Below are 14,074 nucleotides of genomic sequence, written 5' to 3' on the forward strand. Positions count from 1 at the left end.
AGATGTATTTGGTTGCTTCATGAGAGGAACAGGTTGTCCCAAGATATGCTTAGATTGCTCCCTGAAGTGTCAGGTGACTTGATAAATTTTGTCACCTTGGTAAGGTGACAAGGATCAAAGCAGGATTTTACTAGCCTTAAAACAGGACAGCATCTGTATCATCATCACTTCTATATTTATTTAATGACCCTTGTAGTTAAGGAGGCTCTTTATTATTCTTTGAAGTGAGAAGAAATGGTGTGTGGGTGTGAAGGTGGTGAAACCCTGGCCCAGGTTGCCCAGGGAAGCTGTGGCTGCCCCATCCCTGGCAGTGTTGAAGGGCAGGTTGGATGGGGCTCTGAGCAACCTGGTCTGGTGGGAGGTGTCCCTGCCCATGCAGGGGGTTGGGACTAGATGGTCTTGAAGGTCTCTTCCAACCTAAACCATTCTCTGATGATTCTATGAAGTCCCATGACATTGATCTAACCAGATGAGCTGCCAGCATGTCACTGTTGATGTAGCTCAGCAGCAAATGCATTGTTGTAAGAACATTTTTATAGATTAAAAATATCCTGTAGTTTCAGATCTTTAGTCTAAAAATGGCAGTTTTTCATTGGTGGGAGTGACATGGGGTTTGTAGCAGTTGGTTGCATTCCTCATCAAAGCAATTACTCTGTCTTCAGCAGTTGAATTATGATATGCTTGCTTATGTTTACTTATAACTTGCTAAAATGTTACTTAGAACTTAGTAAAAATAGTAAGGCTGTGTTCCTGGTCATAGGTGTAGTTGGTTGACTCACAGAGTCCATCTTAGACAGCCAACTAGTAGATTTGGAAGTGTCTGCTGGAATCCAGGAGAGAGACAGAACCTCACTTATGGTTGTTAATCAGTTCTTCCTTTATTAATTTGGGACAAGGTCACCTGATTTGAACTGAGATAATTACCAGGTTGTTCAGTTACCCCTCTGCCCCCTTACCCTGGGGCAGTGTTGCCAAAAGTTTCTTGAGGAGAAGCAGAAGAACTTGAAATGATGCTGGTGCTGCTGTAGAGTGCCAAGCTTCTTCCAGCCTTGGCACTGCACAGGCAGCTTGAGAGAGAGAGAGGGTTGGGGTGGCATGTGGGAGAGGGACAGGAGTGGGTCTTAAAGCTTCACAGTGGTAATCACTGGTTTGCTCTGCTTCCTCTTGCTCCCCTTATGTGACCAAAAGCCAGTGTTGCTCTGTGTGTGCGTGTGTTTGTGGCACCTGACTGGGAGTTTGGTTCTGCTGGAGGAATTGACTGTTGCAGTGCTTGGGCAAGCGTGACAGTAGTGCAAACCTCTCTGCTGCCCACCACTCAGACTGGTAAGGTAACAGAGATGGAGAATTCCCTTGCACAGCTCCAAAAGTGTGTTTTGTTTTGTTTTCCTATTTATTTTTTTATTTTTTTTTTTTTAAGATTTACTCAGTTCCGCATCATTCTGGGAGACTTCAACTTCACCGAGGTTGAAGAAGCGAATCGAATTTTGGGACCAGTTTATTTCACTACATTTGTGTTCTTTATGTTCTTCATTCTTTTGGTATGTACGCCTGTTGTTTGGGGGGGGTGGGTAGCTGGCCATTTTTACCTCCCTTGTTCTTTGATTCCTGTTGCTCTGTGGGGCTTTTTATTTTTGTTTGACCGTGGTGAGTGTGCAGCCCGTTGTAGGGCCTGACTATTCTGTGGGCAATCACTACATGCTTCCCTTTTTTTTTTCTTCATTTCAAACAGATTTGCCCTGGATGTTTGTTGTCATTCCCACTCCACACTTTGTTGTGTTGTGTGTTGTTGTGGGTTTTTTTTAATGTCTATTTTTTTAATTATTCTTTTCAAAGTACATATCTCTAATAGGCACTGGCACAGGTTGCCCAGGGAGGGTGTGGATGCCCCCTCCCTGGAGGTGTTCAAGTCATTTATTTTTTTAATGTCAGTATGAGCCCCAGTAACTTCTACCTAGATGTAGTTTTCAGTTTGGTACTAAACCTTAGTATGTAGTATTTGTATTTCTGATGATATCACCAGATGGAAGCTGTTACATGAGCAAGATATGCTCAGATTATTCCCTGAAGTGTTAGGTGACTTGGTAAGGTGACAAGGATCAAAGCAGGATTTTACTAGCCTTAAAACAGGACAGCATCTGTATCATCATCACTTCTATATTTATTTAATGACCCTTGTAGTTAAGGAGGCTTTTTATTATTCTTTGAAGTGAGAAGAAATGGTGTGTGGGTGTGAGAGTGGTGAGACCCTGGCCCAGGTTGCCCAGGGAAGCTGTGGCTGCCCCATCCCTGGAGGTGTTGAAGGGGCAGGTTGGATGGGGCTCTGAGCAACCTGGTCTGGTGGGAGGTGTCCCTGCCCATGCAGGGGGTTGGAACTGGATGATGTTGAAGGTCCCTTCCAACCTAAACCATTCTATGATTAAATTTGGCCTTGCAGGTAGAAAGCCAAACTTACCCATGTAACACTGAACACACATGGTTTATTGCTGCTGCTGTGTGTAGGCATGAGCCCCCCATGGAAAATAGTTCCCCAGTTATATTAATAACCATTAGTCTTGATTTCAGGTTGTTATACTGCAGTGCATGGTGTTGAAATATGTCAAGCTTTTTAAACAGCTCACCATTTTCTTCAGGCCCTTCTTAAAAAATTCCTGGATCAGTCTGCACATGAAGGTCATAGGAGAAGGAGGGCTCTGACTTGTTGAAATGTTTCAGTGGGCTTTTTAACTTCTCTTCTGAACAGAATATGTTTTTGGCTATTATCAATGACACATACTCTGAAGTCAAATCGGATATGGCTCAACAGAAGGCAGAGATGGAGCTGTCTGACCTTATCAGAAAGGTAAAAATAATGTTGTGTTTGTTTGCTTGTTCCTGAATTTATTGCATAAAATGCTACATGAACCCCACGAAGTAAAGCAGCTGGTGAAAATACACATCTCTTGGTTCAAATAAATGGATCTGAGCTGAGTATAAATTTAATGAAGGAAAACTTTCCCTCACAACATATTCTATGGGACTTGGCATTGAATGATCAGCCTGAATATGACAGAGGATTTGTCTGCCTGGGCACATACAGAAATACTGAACTGATTAAGCTAAACTGCTCACAGAATTCATAATTGCCTCATTTCAGGCAATAGGATGAGTTAAGTGTTGGATAATGTGTTGGGAGCTCTAAGGGGCAGCTGCCAGTAAGGTGATTGGATACAAAACCAAGTGCTTGACCTGAATCCCAGTTTAGGAAAAACATGTGTGCACTGGCATGGGTGCTGTACTGGGATCAGAAATGGCACAACCCACACTCAGCATCACTCAGAGTTTAAAACTTGGAAAACTGGTTATTAAGACAGAGCAGAGAAAAATGAAAAGTGCTCCTTTGGTGGTCTGAGGACATCATTTCTGTATTATGATCTATTTTATCAGCATTATTTAAAACTGTCACCTAACTCTTAGTAGCTGCCCAAGGTGTCTTACTGGGACAAAATACCTCAAAATATAAAATACCTCATTCCCACTGAAAGCCTTGTATGTTGCCCATTTCAACACTAAGATAAAAGCTGGATCACCTGGAGGAGAAGACAGATTCTTGCTTTTGGAACACCCTGAATGACAGTGCACACCAGCTGATGAGACTGGAATCCAAAAAAGTTACTGGAAATCAAGTGTTAACAATTTCTGACAAGTAAACCACAACATTTCACTTCTTTCTTGTAGGGCTACAATAAAGCCATGATCAAACTGAAGCTGAAGAAAACTACTGTTGATGACATTTCAGAAAGTCTGAGGCAAGGTGGGGGAAAACTGAATTTTGATGAACTCCGACAAGATCTGAAAGGGTAAGGAAGCTGTTCCTTCTGCAGTGGTATCTCCAGAGGCCTGTGCTGTTGAGTCTTTGATAGGAGTTTCTCTCCTTGCTTCTGAAATGTGGGAAGAGTGTGCTCAGGTGGGTAAAAGCAACACAGCAGAAGGTTTTTCTTCTGTAACAAAGCATGTGCTTTTCCTGTACCTGGTGGGAGGTTTGGAAAGAAGGAAATGGTCACATCCAGAGGGTAGTGGTCAATGGCTTGATGTCCAGATGGAGAGGGGTGACAAGTGGTGTCCATCAGGGCTCTCTGCTGGGACCAGTGCTGTGTAGTATCTTCATCTATGATATAGACTTTGGGGTTGAGGGCACCCTAAGCAGGTCAGTGGGTGACACCAAGCTGGTTGGTGTGGTCAATACACCAAAGGGATGGGATGTCATCCAGAGGGACCTGGAGAAGTGGGCCCATGTGAACCTCATGAGTTTCAACAAGACCAAGTGCAAGGTCCTGCACCTATGTAGGGACAATCCTCGTTGTCAGTACAAGCTGGGGGATGAGGTGATGGACAGCAGCTCTGCAGAAAGAGACATGGGGGTACTGCTGGATAAGAAGTTGGACATGAGCTGACAGTGTGTACTCCCAGCCCAGGGAGACAATCACAGCCTGGGCTGCATCAAAAGCAGCATGGCCAGCAGGTCAAGGGAGGGGATTCTGCCCCTTTCCATTTAGGAGTGTCCAACTCCGGAGCCATCAACACAAGAGAGACATGGAGCTGTTGGAACGAGTGAAGGTGATCCAAGGGCTGGAGCAGCTCTGCTCTAGAGACAGGCTGGGAGAGTTGGGGTGTTCAGCCTGGAGAAGAAAAGGCTCCAGGGAGACCTGAGAGCACCTTCCAGTGCCTGAAGGGGCTCCAGGAAAGCTGGGGAAGGACTTTTGGCAAGGGCTTGTAGTGAGAGGACAAGGGGGGATGGATTAAAACTGGAGGAGGGGAGATTGAGATGAGACATTAGGAGGAAATTCTTTGCTGTGAGGGTGGTGAGACCCTGGCCCAGGTTGCCCAGGGAAGCTGTGGCTGCCCCATCCCTGGCAGTGTTGAAGGGCAGGTTGGATGGGGCTCTGAGCAACCTGGGCTGGTGGGAGGTGTCCCTGTCCATGCAGGGGGGTTGGAACTAGATGATCTTTGTGTACCTTCTAACCCAAACCATTCCATGATTCCATGGTTGTGAAGGAGCAAAGTGCAGTCTGGGGAAGATTTGTGCTACCACTGAGTGCAAGGTGTGGGCTGAGCATGATGGTATCAGGGTTGTGAATTGATAGGCTGGGGTCAGTTGTGTGTTTGGCTTGGGGTGTGAAAGTCTGCTCAGGGTGAAGTGTTTTTCTAATACTTGAAGTTCATCCGGTATCTGAAAAATGGGAAGTAAAGGAACTTTCTTACTGCCTGTTCAGGAAGGGGCACACGGATGCAGAGATTGAAGCAATATTTACCAAATATGACCAGGATGGGGACCAGGAATTGACAGAGCATGAACATCAGCAGATGAGAGATGATCTGGAGAAAGAGAGGGTGAGCTCAGCATTAGAAGTGTTATGCCACCAGTGTTGCCTGCCAGTCTTCCCCCCCGTGCCAGTTGGCTTCCCCAGAAGAGTCCTTTTGTTTCTCTTCAGATTGGCTCTCATCCCTGGCTGCCTGAGCAGAAATGGCAAGGGGGAGCTGATGGAGGACAGGAGGCCTTGGACCTCCATGCCTCTATCCTGTGTCTAGAGGTGAAAAAGTCTTTACATCTTCTCTGTCTGTGGCTTGTGTTTTCACTCAGGAGGACCTGGACTTGGATAGGAACTCTTTGCCACGTCCTCTGAGCAGCCGCAGCTTCCCCCGGAGCTTGGATGACTCTGAGGAGGATGAGGATGAAGACAGTGGACACAGCTCCAGGAGGAGGGGCAGCAGCTCCAGTGGGGTTTCCTATGAAGAGTTCCAAGTGTAAGTCTGTCCTTCAGAGAGGGATGAATCTGCATGGGTGGTGTCTTTTGTGTTTTTTCTTGTTAATATTATGGGTTTTCTTCTTTCAGTTATGTAGTCGTCTCTCCTGTAACTGAATATTAATCAACTCATTCATAAAAGTACATGTTGTGTCTCAAAGGTGCTTAAGTCACTCCTTTTAGTAGGTTCCAAGGAGTATCTGAATTGGAAATAGTTTAGAGAGGCCCATGGGAATCAGTTAGAAAACCAGACTTAAACAGACAAACAAACGAAAATCCCCATCCTTAAAACATGGACGTTAAATAGACAGAAAATATGGTCATGCTACAGCAATGCCAGAAGCCTTTGCTGTTTGTTTTTTAGTAATAAAACCTTGAAATGGTTTTAGGTTCAGTGAGAATTTCAGCTGTTGTTTTTTAAATAAGATGAAGTTACTTTTGAATGTGTGTTTTGTCTAAAACGATAGATCTCCATGTTAATTCATAATAACAGCACTAGCTCAGTGAAGAATTTGACTACCTAGAACCAACACATTTTTATGAGGGTGCCCTAAAAGCAGGGAAAACAGAGTGGAATGTGTTCTTTCCCCCACCCCCTTTTTTACCCCTGTGTTAACATCTTGCTCTTGTGTACTTTGTCCCTTCCTGGACAGTCGGACTCGTTTGTGGGAAGTCAGATACTGTGCTTGAATTAAAATGCTGTCTCATCCTTACCTGCTGTGTGTGCTGACATGCTGGAAGGGTCCTGCCTGGGGAATGTCACTCACTGGAGCTCCCACTTGTTGCCCTCAGGCTGATGAGGCGGGTGGATCGGATGGAACATTCCATCGGCAGCATCGTCTCCAAGATCGATGCCGTTATTGTCAAGCTGGAAGCCATGGAGAAAGCCAAGCTCAAAAGGAGGGATGTGTTGGGCAGGCTGCTGGATGGAGTGACAGAGGTAAGAAAGCCACTCTCTCCTCTCTGCTCACAACCCGCATGTCTTGCTTCCTTCCAGCACTACTTCCTGCTGCTTGGCTTGGGAGGGTGGGAAGGACGAGGTGGGCGCTTTGGTAGCGGCCAAGTGATCTTGGGTTTGTACGAGGAAAACATGGAATGGAAAGCATAAAATCTTAGGGACCTGGTGCCAGTTTCAGATATAGCAACCCACTGGAGAGCAGGCCTGAGTCATGCTGAGGGAACAGAGCACCATTTCAACCCCTGAACTGGACAGCAGTGGTGGTCCATAGTTGCTGACGCAGCTCGTTCATCCCTTGGTGTCCATTCGGATTCATAGCCAGTGTTTTCTGGGCTGGGCTGGTAGAGTTTTTGGGATCCAGCCCAGCAAGCCCATGCATCCTGCTGCTCTTCTCCCATGTTGGGACTGTGTGTGGCAGGTGGAAGAAGGTCACTTCTGTCACCAGGGTTATCCAGTTTCTGTAGCCTCCGCTCCCACCTTTCCTTTCTTGAGGGCCCTTTGGAAATGGCCAGTGAGACAAATGTGTTATTTCTGTGGATGCTCAAACCTCTCAGCTCCCTGATGGGGCAAGAACAGCCAGCACAGGGCTGTGAAGGGGTGGACAGGATGGCTTTGTGGGCTATTTAGGTGAGCTTTGAGTTGCCCAGTTGCCTTGGGTGTTCCTGGCTCTTACTGTAGTTCCATCCAAGAGTTCTTCTTGGAGATGGGGCTTCCTTCTGGGTGTGCTCTCCTCAGTATGTTTTAGATTTCTGGCCATGGATTTAAGCATTAGAAACTAACACAAATTGTGCCTTTGTAAGTGAAGGTGACAACCTGGGTGTCGCATCACTGGAAAGGAAACAGTTTACTGCAGCAACTGGTTCTCCACTAGCCTGTGGAAATACTGGGATGGTAGAAGAATCTCCCATGTTGGTATGAGGGTGCAGTTTGGAATCTGTGCTTCCAGCTTGTGTCTTTGCATCTGTTTAGGATGAAAGGCTGGGTCGTGACAATGAGATCCACAGGGAGCAAATGGAGCGACTTGTGCGAGAGGAGTTGGAGCGGTGGGAGTCGGATGATACAGCCTCCCAGATGAGTCACCAGTTGGGAACACCCCTGGGACTGACTGGGCAGCCACGGTCCAGGAGCTCTCGGCCATCTTCCTCCCAGTCAGATGGTCTTGATGGAGGAGGAGGAGGAGGAGGAGGAGGAAACGGGGGGACTAACATCCACGTGTAGGAAGCGCTGGGACAGGCTGCCCAGGGAGGTTGTGGAGCCTCCTTCTCTGGAGCCCTTCCAAACCCACCTGGATGCAGTCCTGTGGGATGTGCGCTAGCCACCCTGCTTTAGCAGGGAGTTGGGCTAGATGATCTCTAGAGATCCCTTCCAACCTTGACAGGTCTGTGATTAACTCTGTAGGTGATTCTAAACGTTTCAGTTCAGTATCAAGCCAGCAAACACACTACTCCACTGTTTCCCAGCACGAGGTGGGATCAGACCACTGACCAGACCACTAAGGACAATTTTCAGTGGTGGGCAAAAGTAAATATTCCCTTCATATGGCATTTCCAGACCTAGGTGAGCTACATGTCACATTCAAATTACCAACAATGAGACTGTCAGGCTTGGAAGTGAAAATGCAGGAGACAGAATGAAAACCAGGCGTGACAAAATCTCCCTGGACAGAATTTTGGTGCCATACATGAATTCTGGGGAACACTTCCCATGAGGGCAGCAAGACTTCAGACGAAGTCATGTGCTTGTGGCTGAAACACTCACATGAAAGGCTGCCAGTTTTCTGTTGGCTCTTGGAAAACATGATTTTTTAAGTGCTTTTAAAAGCAATTTTTAAGAGGATGGCATCAGTTTGTCTCCTTCTTTGCAATAGCTGACACTTTTCAAAGAGGTAAAACAGCACTTTTTTTTTTTTTGCTTTGAGTTTCCGCCTATTTTTCTGAGTTATTCTTGATGTGGTAACATTTTCATTAAGTTCAGTGTTCTTTTTTGCCAGTTTTTGAGAAGGACTGTGTCTCCTTAAACAGAAGAAAGTGCACGTAGTTTGTACGACTATAGATCACCAACTATAAAAGTGTTCCTGCAAGAGATATTCCCTGGGTTCCTAGGTAAATAATGGTTCCTTTGCAGAAAATACACTCTTGAAGAGCACAGAAAATAGAAAAACTAAGACTGATGTAGGTGTGGCAGGGAAGGGAGCAGGGAAGTTGCTGACAGTTGGGAAAATCCAGTCTTGTGCCCTGTGAATCCCAAAATCACTTAGGTTGGAAAAGACCTTCAAGATCATCAGTCCAACCATTAACCCTACTCTACCAAGTCCAGCTCTAAGCCATGTCCCCAAGCACCAGATCTAGATGACTTCTAAACACATCCAGGGATGGTGACTCAACCATGTTCCAATGTCTGACAACCCTTTCAGTGAAAATGTTCTTCCTAATGTCCAGTCTAACCCCCCCTGGTGCAGCTTGAGGCCATTCCCTCTTGTTCTATCACCAGTCACTTGTGAGAAGAAACCAGCACCTGCCTCTTTACAACCTCCTTTCAGGCAGTTGCAGAGGGTGATGAGGTCTCCCCTCAGCCTCCTTTTCTTCATGCTAAACAGCCTCTTCAGCTACTCCTCATCAGACTTGTCCTCAAGGCCTTTTCACCAGCTTCGTGGCCCTTCTCTGGACACACTCCAGCACCTCAGTGTCCTTCTTGTACTGAGGTGCCCCAGACTGGACACAGGACTCGAGGTGAGGCCTCACCAGTGCCCAGTACAGAAGGATGATCACGTGCCTGCTCCTCCTGGTCACACTATTTCTAACAGAGGCCAGGATGCCATTGGCCTTCTTGGCCACCTGGGCACACTGCTGGCTCATGTTCAGCCTATCAATCATTACCCTTTCTGCTGGGCACCATTCCAACCACTCTTCCCCAAGCCTGTAGTGTTGCCTGGGGTTGTTGTGACCCAGGGGCAGGACCCAGCACTTGGCCTTGTTGAACCTCACACAATTGGCCTCAGTCCATGGATCTAGTCTGTCCAAGTCTGTCTGTAGAGCCTCCCTGGCAGATCAACACTCCCTCCCAACTTGGTGTCATCTGCAGACTTACTGAGGGTGCATTCTCTCTCCTCATCAAGATGGTTGATAAAGATGTTAAAAGGAAGTGTTCCCAACCCTGAGCCCTGAGGAACCCCACGTGTGACCAGCCACCAGCTGGATGTAACTCCATTCTCCACCACTCTCTGGGCCCAGCCATCCATCCAGTGTTGTCCCCAGCAGAGCAAACACCCATCCTAGCCATGGGCAGCCAGTGGTCTCACCAGAATGCTGTGGGAGACCTTACAGAAGTCCAGGTAGACAACATCCACAGCCTTTCCTTCATCAACCAGGTGGGTCATATTGTCAGAGATCAGGTTCCTTGGGTAGCACCTTCCTTTCATAAACCCTGAAGTTCTAATCATGCCTCAGCTATGTAGTCTGTATTTACATTGAACAGACCTGCTTGTCAAATGATTAGGGACGTTTCTGCACATGCTTTTCTGCTGAGGTGCAACACAGGATTCCTTTGGGAGGGTGTTTGTGGTATCATCACGGATTTTGAGTATTTATTGTCACACTGAAATGACCTTGGTTTCCTGTTGCAAGCACTGAGGTGCGTGTAGCAACATGTTTCCACCTGGGGAATGTCCCTTTCAGAGGGAGGTTGTCAGCTGTGCTTTTTTTCCCCTCAAGCTGGCAGTTGTCTTGTATTTAAAGACCTGGTGTAAAGGAAAATAGAAAGCTACACAATCAAACACCCCTTAGCTTATGACTACGGTAATAGAGAAGAGGAAAAAATGCCTATTTACAAATTATAAGTAGCATGTGTATGTTAGGCTGGTGCTTTCAAAAAGCAGTTGTTGCCAGGGGTTAGCACCTCATTCCTGTGGTACTTCTGCTCAGGCAAGGCTTGCATCTTGCATCTGTTCCTACAGCTGCCTTGCCTGGTTTCACAGGGACTCAAAATGCCTTCCCTCTAACCAACCAACCTGCTAAAACTCAACAGACTTCATGCCTTTCTTTATTTTTCAAGTTCACAAGAAACCATATGCACAGAACCTTCATGTGAGATGGAACAGAAGGGAAGTTCATTGGGGAGGCTGGAATTTCTTGGTAGCTCTTTGCTCGAGAGCAGAAGAATGTGGGAAATCAGGCTGTGATTCTTGCAAATGTTTTTTCCTTCTGTGGGTTATTTTGTCCTGTACTGGGTAGACGTGAATGGTCTTTCACAAGAAACCCTGTCAGCTTCCCAAAGCAGCTCACAACACAGTGGTTAAGGCCTTAGTGTGAAACGAGAAACACTCAGACTGAGCTCTGTCTTGCCTTGATTGAAAGCTCTTGGACTCAGAAACCTTCCTGAGGAAAGATTTTCCATGTTAAACTGGCATTTCTGACTTCAAACAAACCAACCAGAACCACCAGTAACTGTACCCATGGCCAGCTGGTTGCGAGGAAAATAGAAAAGACAATATAAAGCATTTTTAAATGTCCATAGCCTTATCTTGACATTCATACCCAAAGTGTGCAGTGTGTTGGGGAGGTGACACCAATTACAGCTTAAACTCTGAGGTGTGTGTAAGTACACGTGTGTGACGTAGTAGGTGTTGGGTTTCTAGGGTCAAAGAAGCCTTACGTGCTAAGATAATTAAATAATCATGTTCTTCAAATCAATGACTGTGCCAAATGACCCAACTGGAGTTGTCCAGCAATCAGCTGGAAATTTACTAGGAAAACCTGGAGTTCAGGTTTGTGCCTGTGGTCTGTAGAGCACGTGGTGAGGTTTGTGGCAGCAGGGCCTGGGGAGCCTGCAGAAGTGATGGAGTGGTCACCTGGTGGTGAGGCAGGACCTTCCCAACAGGAAAGAATGCAAAACAAAACCTCCCAGTCTGGTTTGAAAGAGGTTTTCCTGTAGAAATGTCTCTTTTGCAATGCAAACTCCCTTCAGGCCCTTCATCCTCCTTTGCAGGATGTTTTTCTTCTTGCATTCCTGGGTGTCTCTGGGGAGGTGCATTTCTTGTCACGTGTCCTCACTTCAGAACAAACTTCATCTGGGAGTGCAGGGAGTTTTCATGGAGTACCCGTGGGTGTTGGTAACAGGCCTGGCAGGAAGGGCACAGCCACTTATAGACGTTTTCTTACTTCCTTTTTCAACCTTCGTTGATAGTTTATTTTGTCACTTATTACACACCTAAAGCTTTTGCATAGGGACGTAGAGTTTGGTCTTGCTAAGGAAGCTGTTGTCTATGCAAGTCTTCTGCAGTGATCAAGAATGTATTGATCTGTAAGCCTGAGCACTTTACTCCCTAATAAACCTTTTATATCATCTATAAAGCAAACCTTGTGCCAGCCACTGGGTGAGTTGATAAAGGAATGAATCCTGCCTTTTATTTCTGGGGGTTACTTCTAGCTCACACCTTTTTCCCTGACTCTCTAATCATGTAGAAAGAGAGTAACAGGGTGTCACTGAACAGAGGGCTGAGCTGGTCCTGTTGAATTGCCCAAACAGGACTTTAAACACTTTTACTTCACGTTTGCTTTGCTGCAAGTGGCCCTGGGAACGGGCCAGGGCACCCCAAACTGTGGGAGGCGGGGGGGGCAGGTGTGTCCCCCCCATCACAGCAACATCCCCCACATCACAGCAATGTTCCCAATCACAGCAACATCTTCCCCATCACAGCACTGTCCCCCCATCACAGCAATGTCCCCCCATCACAGCAATGTCCCCCCATCACACACTGCTCCCCCAACCTTTGCTTTATTCATTAATGATCCTGTTGTTCCCAACCCCATCAAGCCCAAACGAGCAGCCCCCAAGCAGGGGGGCACCTGAGGCCCCAAGAACCTGCTCTGCTCCCCAACCCTACCAGTCCCCAGGGGGGGCCCGGAGAGACTCCACCCCAGGATGGGCCCCCTCTGACAGGCTCTGGGGGCGAGTTGTGTGGTGCTTTCCCCTTTTGCTGTTTCTCAGCAGGTCAGGACGTTTTTCCTGCTGTTTTTCCCTTGCTCTGGCAGGGTTTGTGCGGGCGGGTTTGTTTGTGTCTTTGGTTCCTTTCCCTGCGGGGTCAGTTTTGCTGCTTCACCCGCTTTACCCCCCCGGCTGCGGGGCGGGGGGCTCTGCTGCTCACTTCCCTCCTGCTGCACCTCTGCTTTGTGCTTTGGGGCTTATTTCATCCTTTGCCTTTTTTTTTTTTTTTTTTTTTCTCTTTTCCTCTTTACCTTCTTCCCTTTTTTTTTAACCTGTCTTTTCACCTTGTTTCTTTCTCTTCTTTTCCTCTTACACCCCTTTATTTTTTTTTCCTGGTTTTTAATCTGTTGGGGTTTTTGTTTTTTGTTTGGTTGGTTTTTTTGTTGTTGTTGTTGTTGGTTTTTTTCCCCTTCTTTTCCCTGCCTGTCTCCCAGCCCCTCCCACAGATCTGGGCCCTCCCAGTGCCAAAGGATCCGCAGCTGGGCTGGGCGGTGGGTGCAGAGGGGAGGTGGCTGGGATGGCAGATGCGGGACACTTGCGGGCATCCCCGGGGCAGCGGGTCCTCAGCGCTGGCTTTGGCTGGAGTTTTGGGTTCTTCCCGCGGGCGGGCAGCTCTTCTGAGCATGGGCTGGGGTGTGAGGGGGCCCTGCTCCCCACTGCCCCCCGGCACTGCTGCAAGCGGCGGGAGAGCCCCAGCTCCCTGGCTCCCCTGCAGCAGGGTAAGGAGGTGCTGGGAGCTCAGGGAGCCTTGTGCCCCTGCAGCAGGACGTGGGGTGTCATTCTCTGACCATAACCCCATTTCTGCCTCATTCTGTGCCTTGGTTACCTGCTTTCCTGTGTGAGCAACTGAAAAATAAAGAAACCGAGCTTGTTAAGGAGCGTGTGGGGATCAGCAGCTGTTAAATCTGGGCCGGCAGCGAGCGGGGGGTAAGTGTTGCACAAAGGTGGCTGATGTTTATACAGATATATAAACGTGTGTGTGTGTGTGTATTGATAGATTATTTGCTGGGGAAGCAGGCTGGGAAGTGTGCTGGAACCTGCTCAGGTGGGCTTGGGCTGGTCTCTGGCACGGGAAGGGTGGGGTTGGGTGCTGAGTGTTCCCAGGGGAACCCCCTGATTCCCTGCCCCCCCTGGAGGGCTGGCAGCCGCAGGAGGCAGCGGGAAGTGCCCCTGGCACAGCAGCCGCGCCCGCCCGTCGGACCTGTCAAGGAGCGGGTCCTTGTCCCTCCGTGTTCCCCCCGGGGTGTCCCGGTGCCCCCGATCAGGGCGGGGCCGCCTCTGTCATTAGCCCGGGGGGGCCGAGCCTATAATTAGCCCGGGCGGGGCAGGGGGGCCCGGCGGGTCGATGCGCGGC

At 47.9% G+C, this 14,074-nt stretch overlaps 1 protein-coding gene across 1 annotated transcript in view; it reads left to right on the top strand.

Annotated features, from left to right (window-relative positions):
* PKD2 (polycystin 2, transient receptor potential cation channel) overlaps window positions 1-12,105 on the top strand; it is a 33,575-nt gene extending 21,470 nt beyond the window's left edge. The window contains exons 9-15 of the mRNA XM_051618778.1: window positions 1,418-1,538; window positions 2,741-2,839; window positions 3,715-3,836; window positions 5,250-5,367; window positions 5,618-5,781; window positions 6,573-6,720; window positions 7,708-12,105. Coding sequence (XP_051474738.1) covers window positions 1,418-1,538; window positions 2,741-2,839; window positions 3,715-3,836; window positions 5,250-5,367; window positions 5,618-5,781; window positions 6,573-6,720; window positions 7,708-7,956 — 1,021 coding nt within the window. The 3' untranslated portion in view covers window positions 7,957-12,105. The remainder of the gene's footprint in view (window positions 1-1,417; window positions 1,539-2,740; window positions 2,840-3,714; window positions 3,837-5,249; window positions 5,368-5,617; window positions 5,782-6,572; window positions 6,721-7,707) is intronic.
* Window positions 12,106-14,074: the final 1,969 nt, after the last annotated feature.

This window comes from Apus apus, chromosome 4 (assembly GCF_020740795.1).
Source record: "Apus apus isolate bApuApu2 chromosome 4, bApuApu2.pri.cur, whole genome shotgun sequence".
NCBI classification, from domain to species: domain Eukaryota; kingdom Metazoa; phylum Chordata; class Aves; order Apodiformes; family Apodidae; genus Apus; species Apus apus.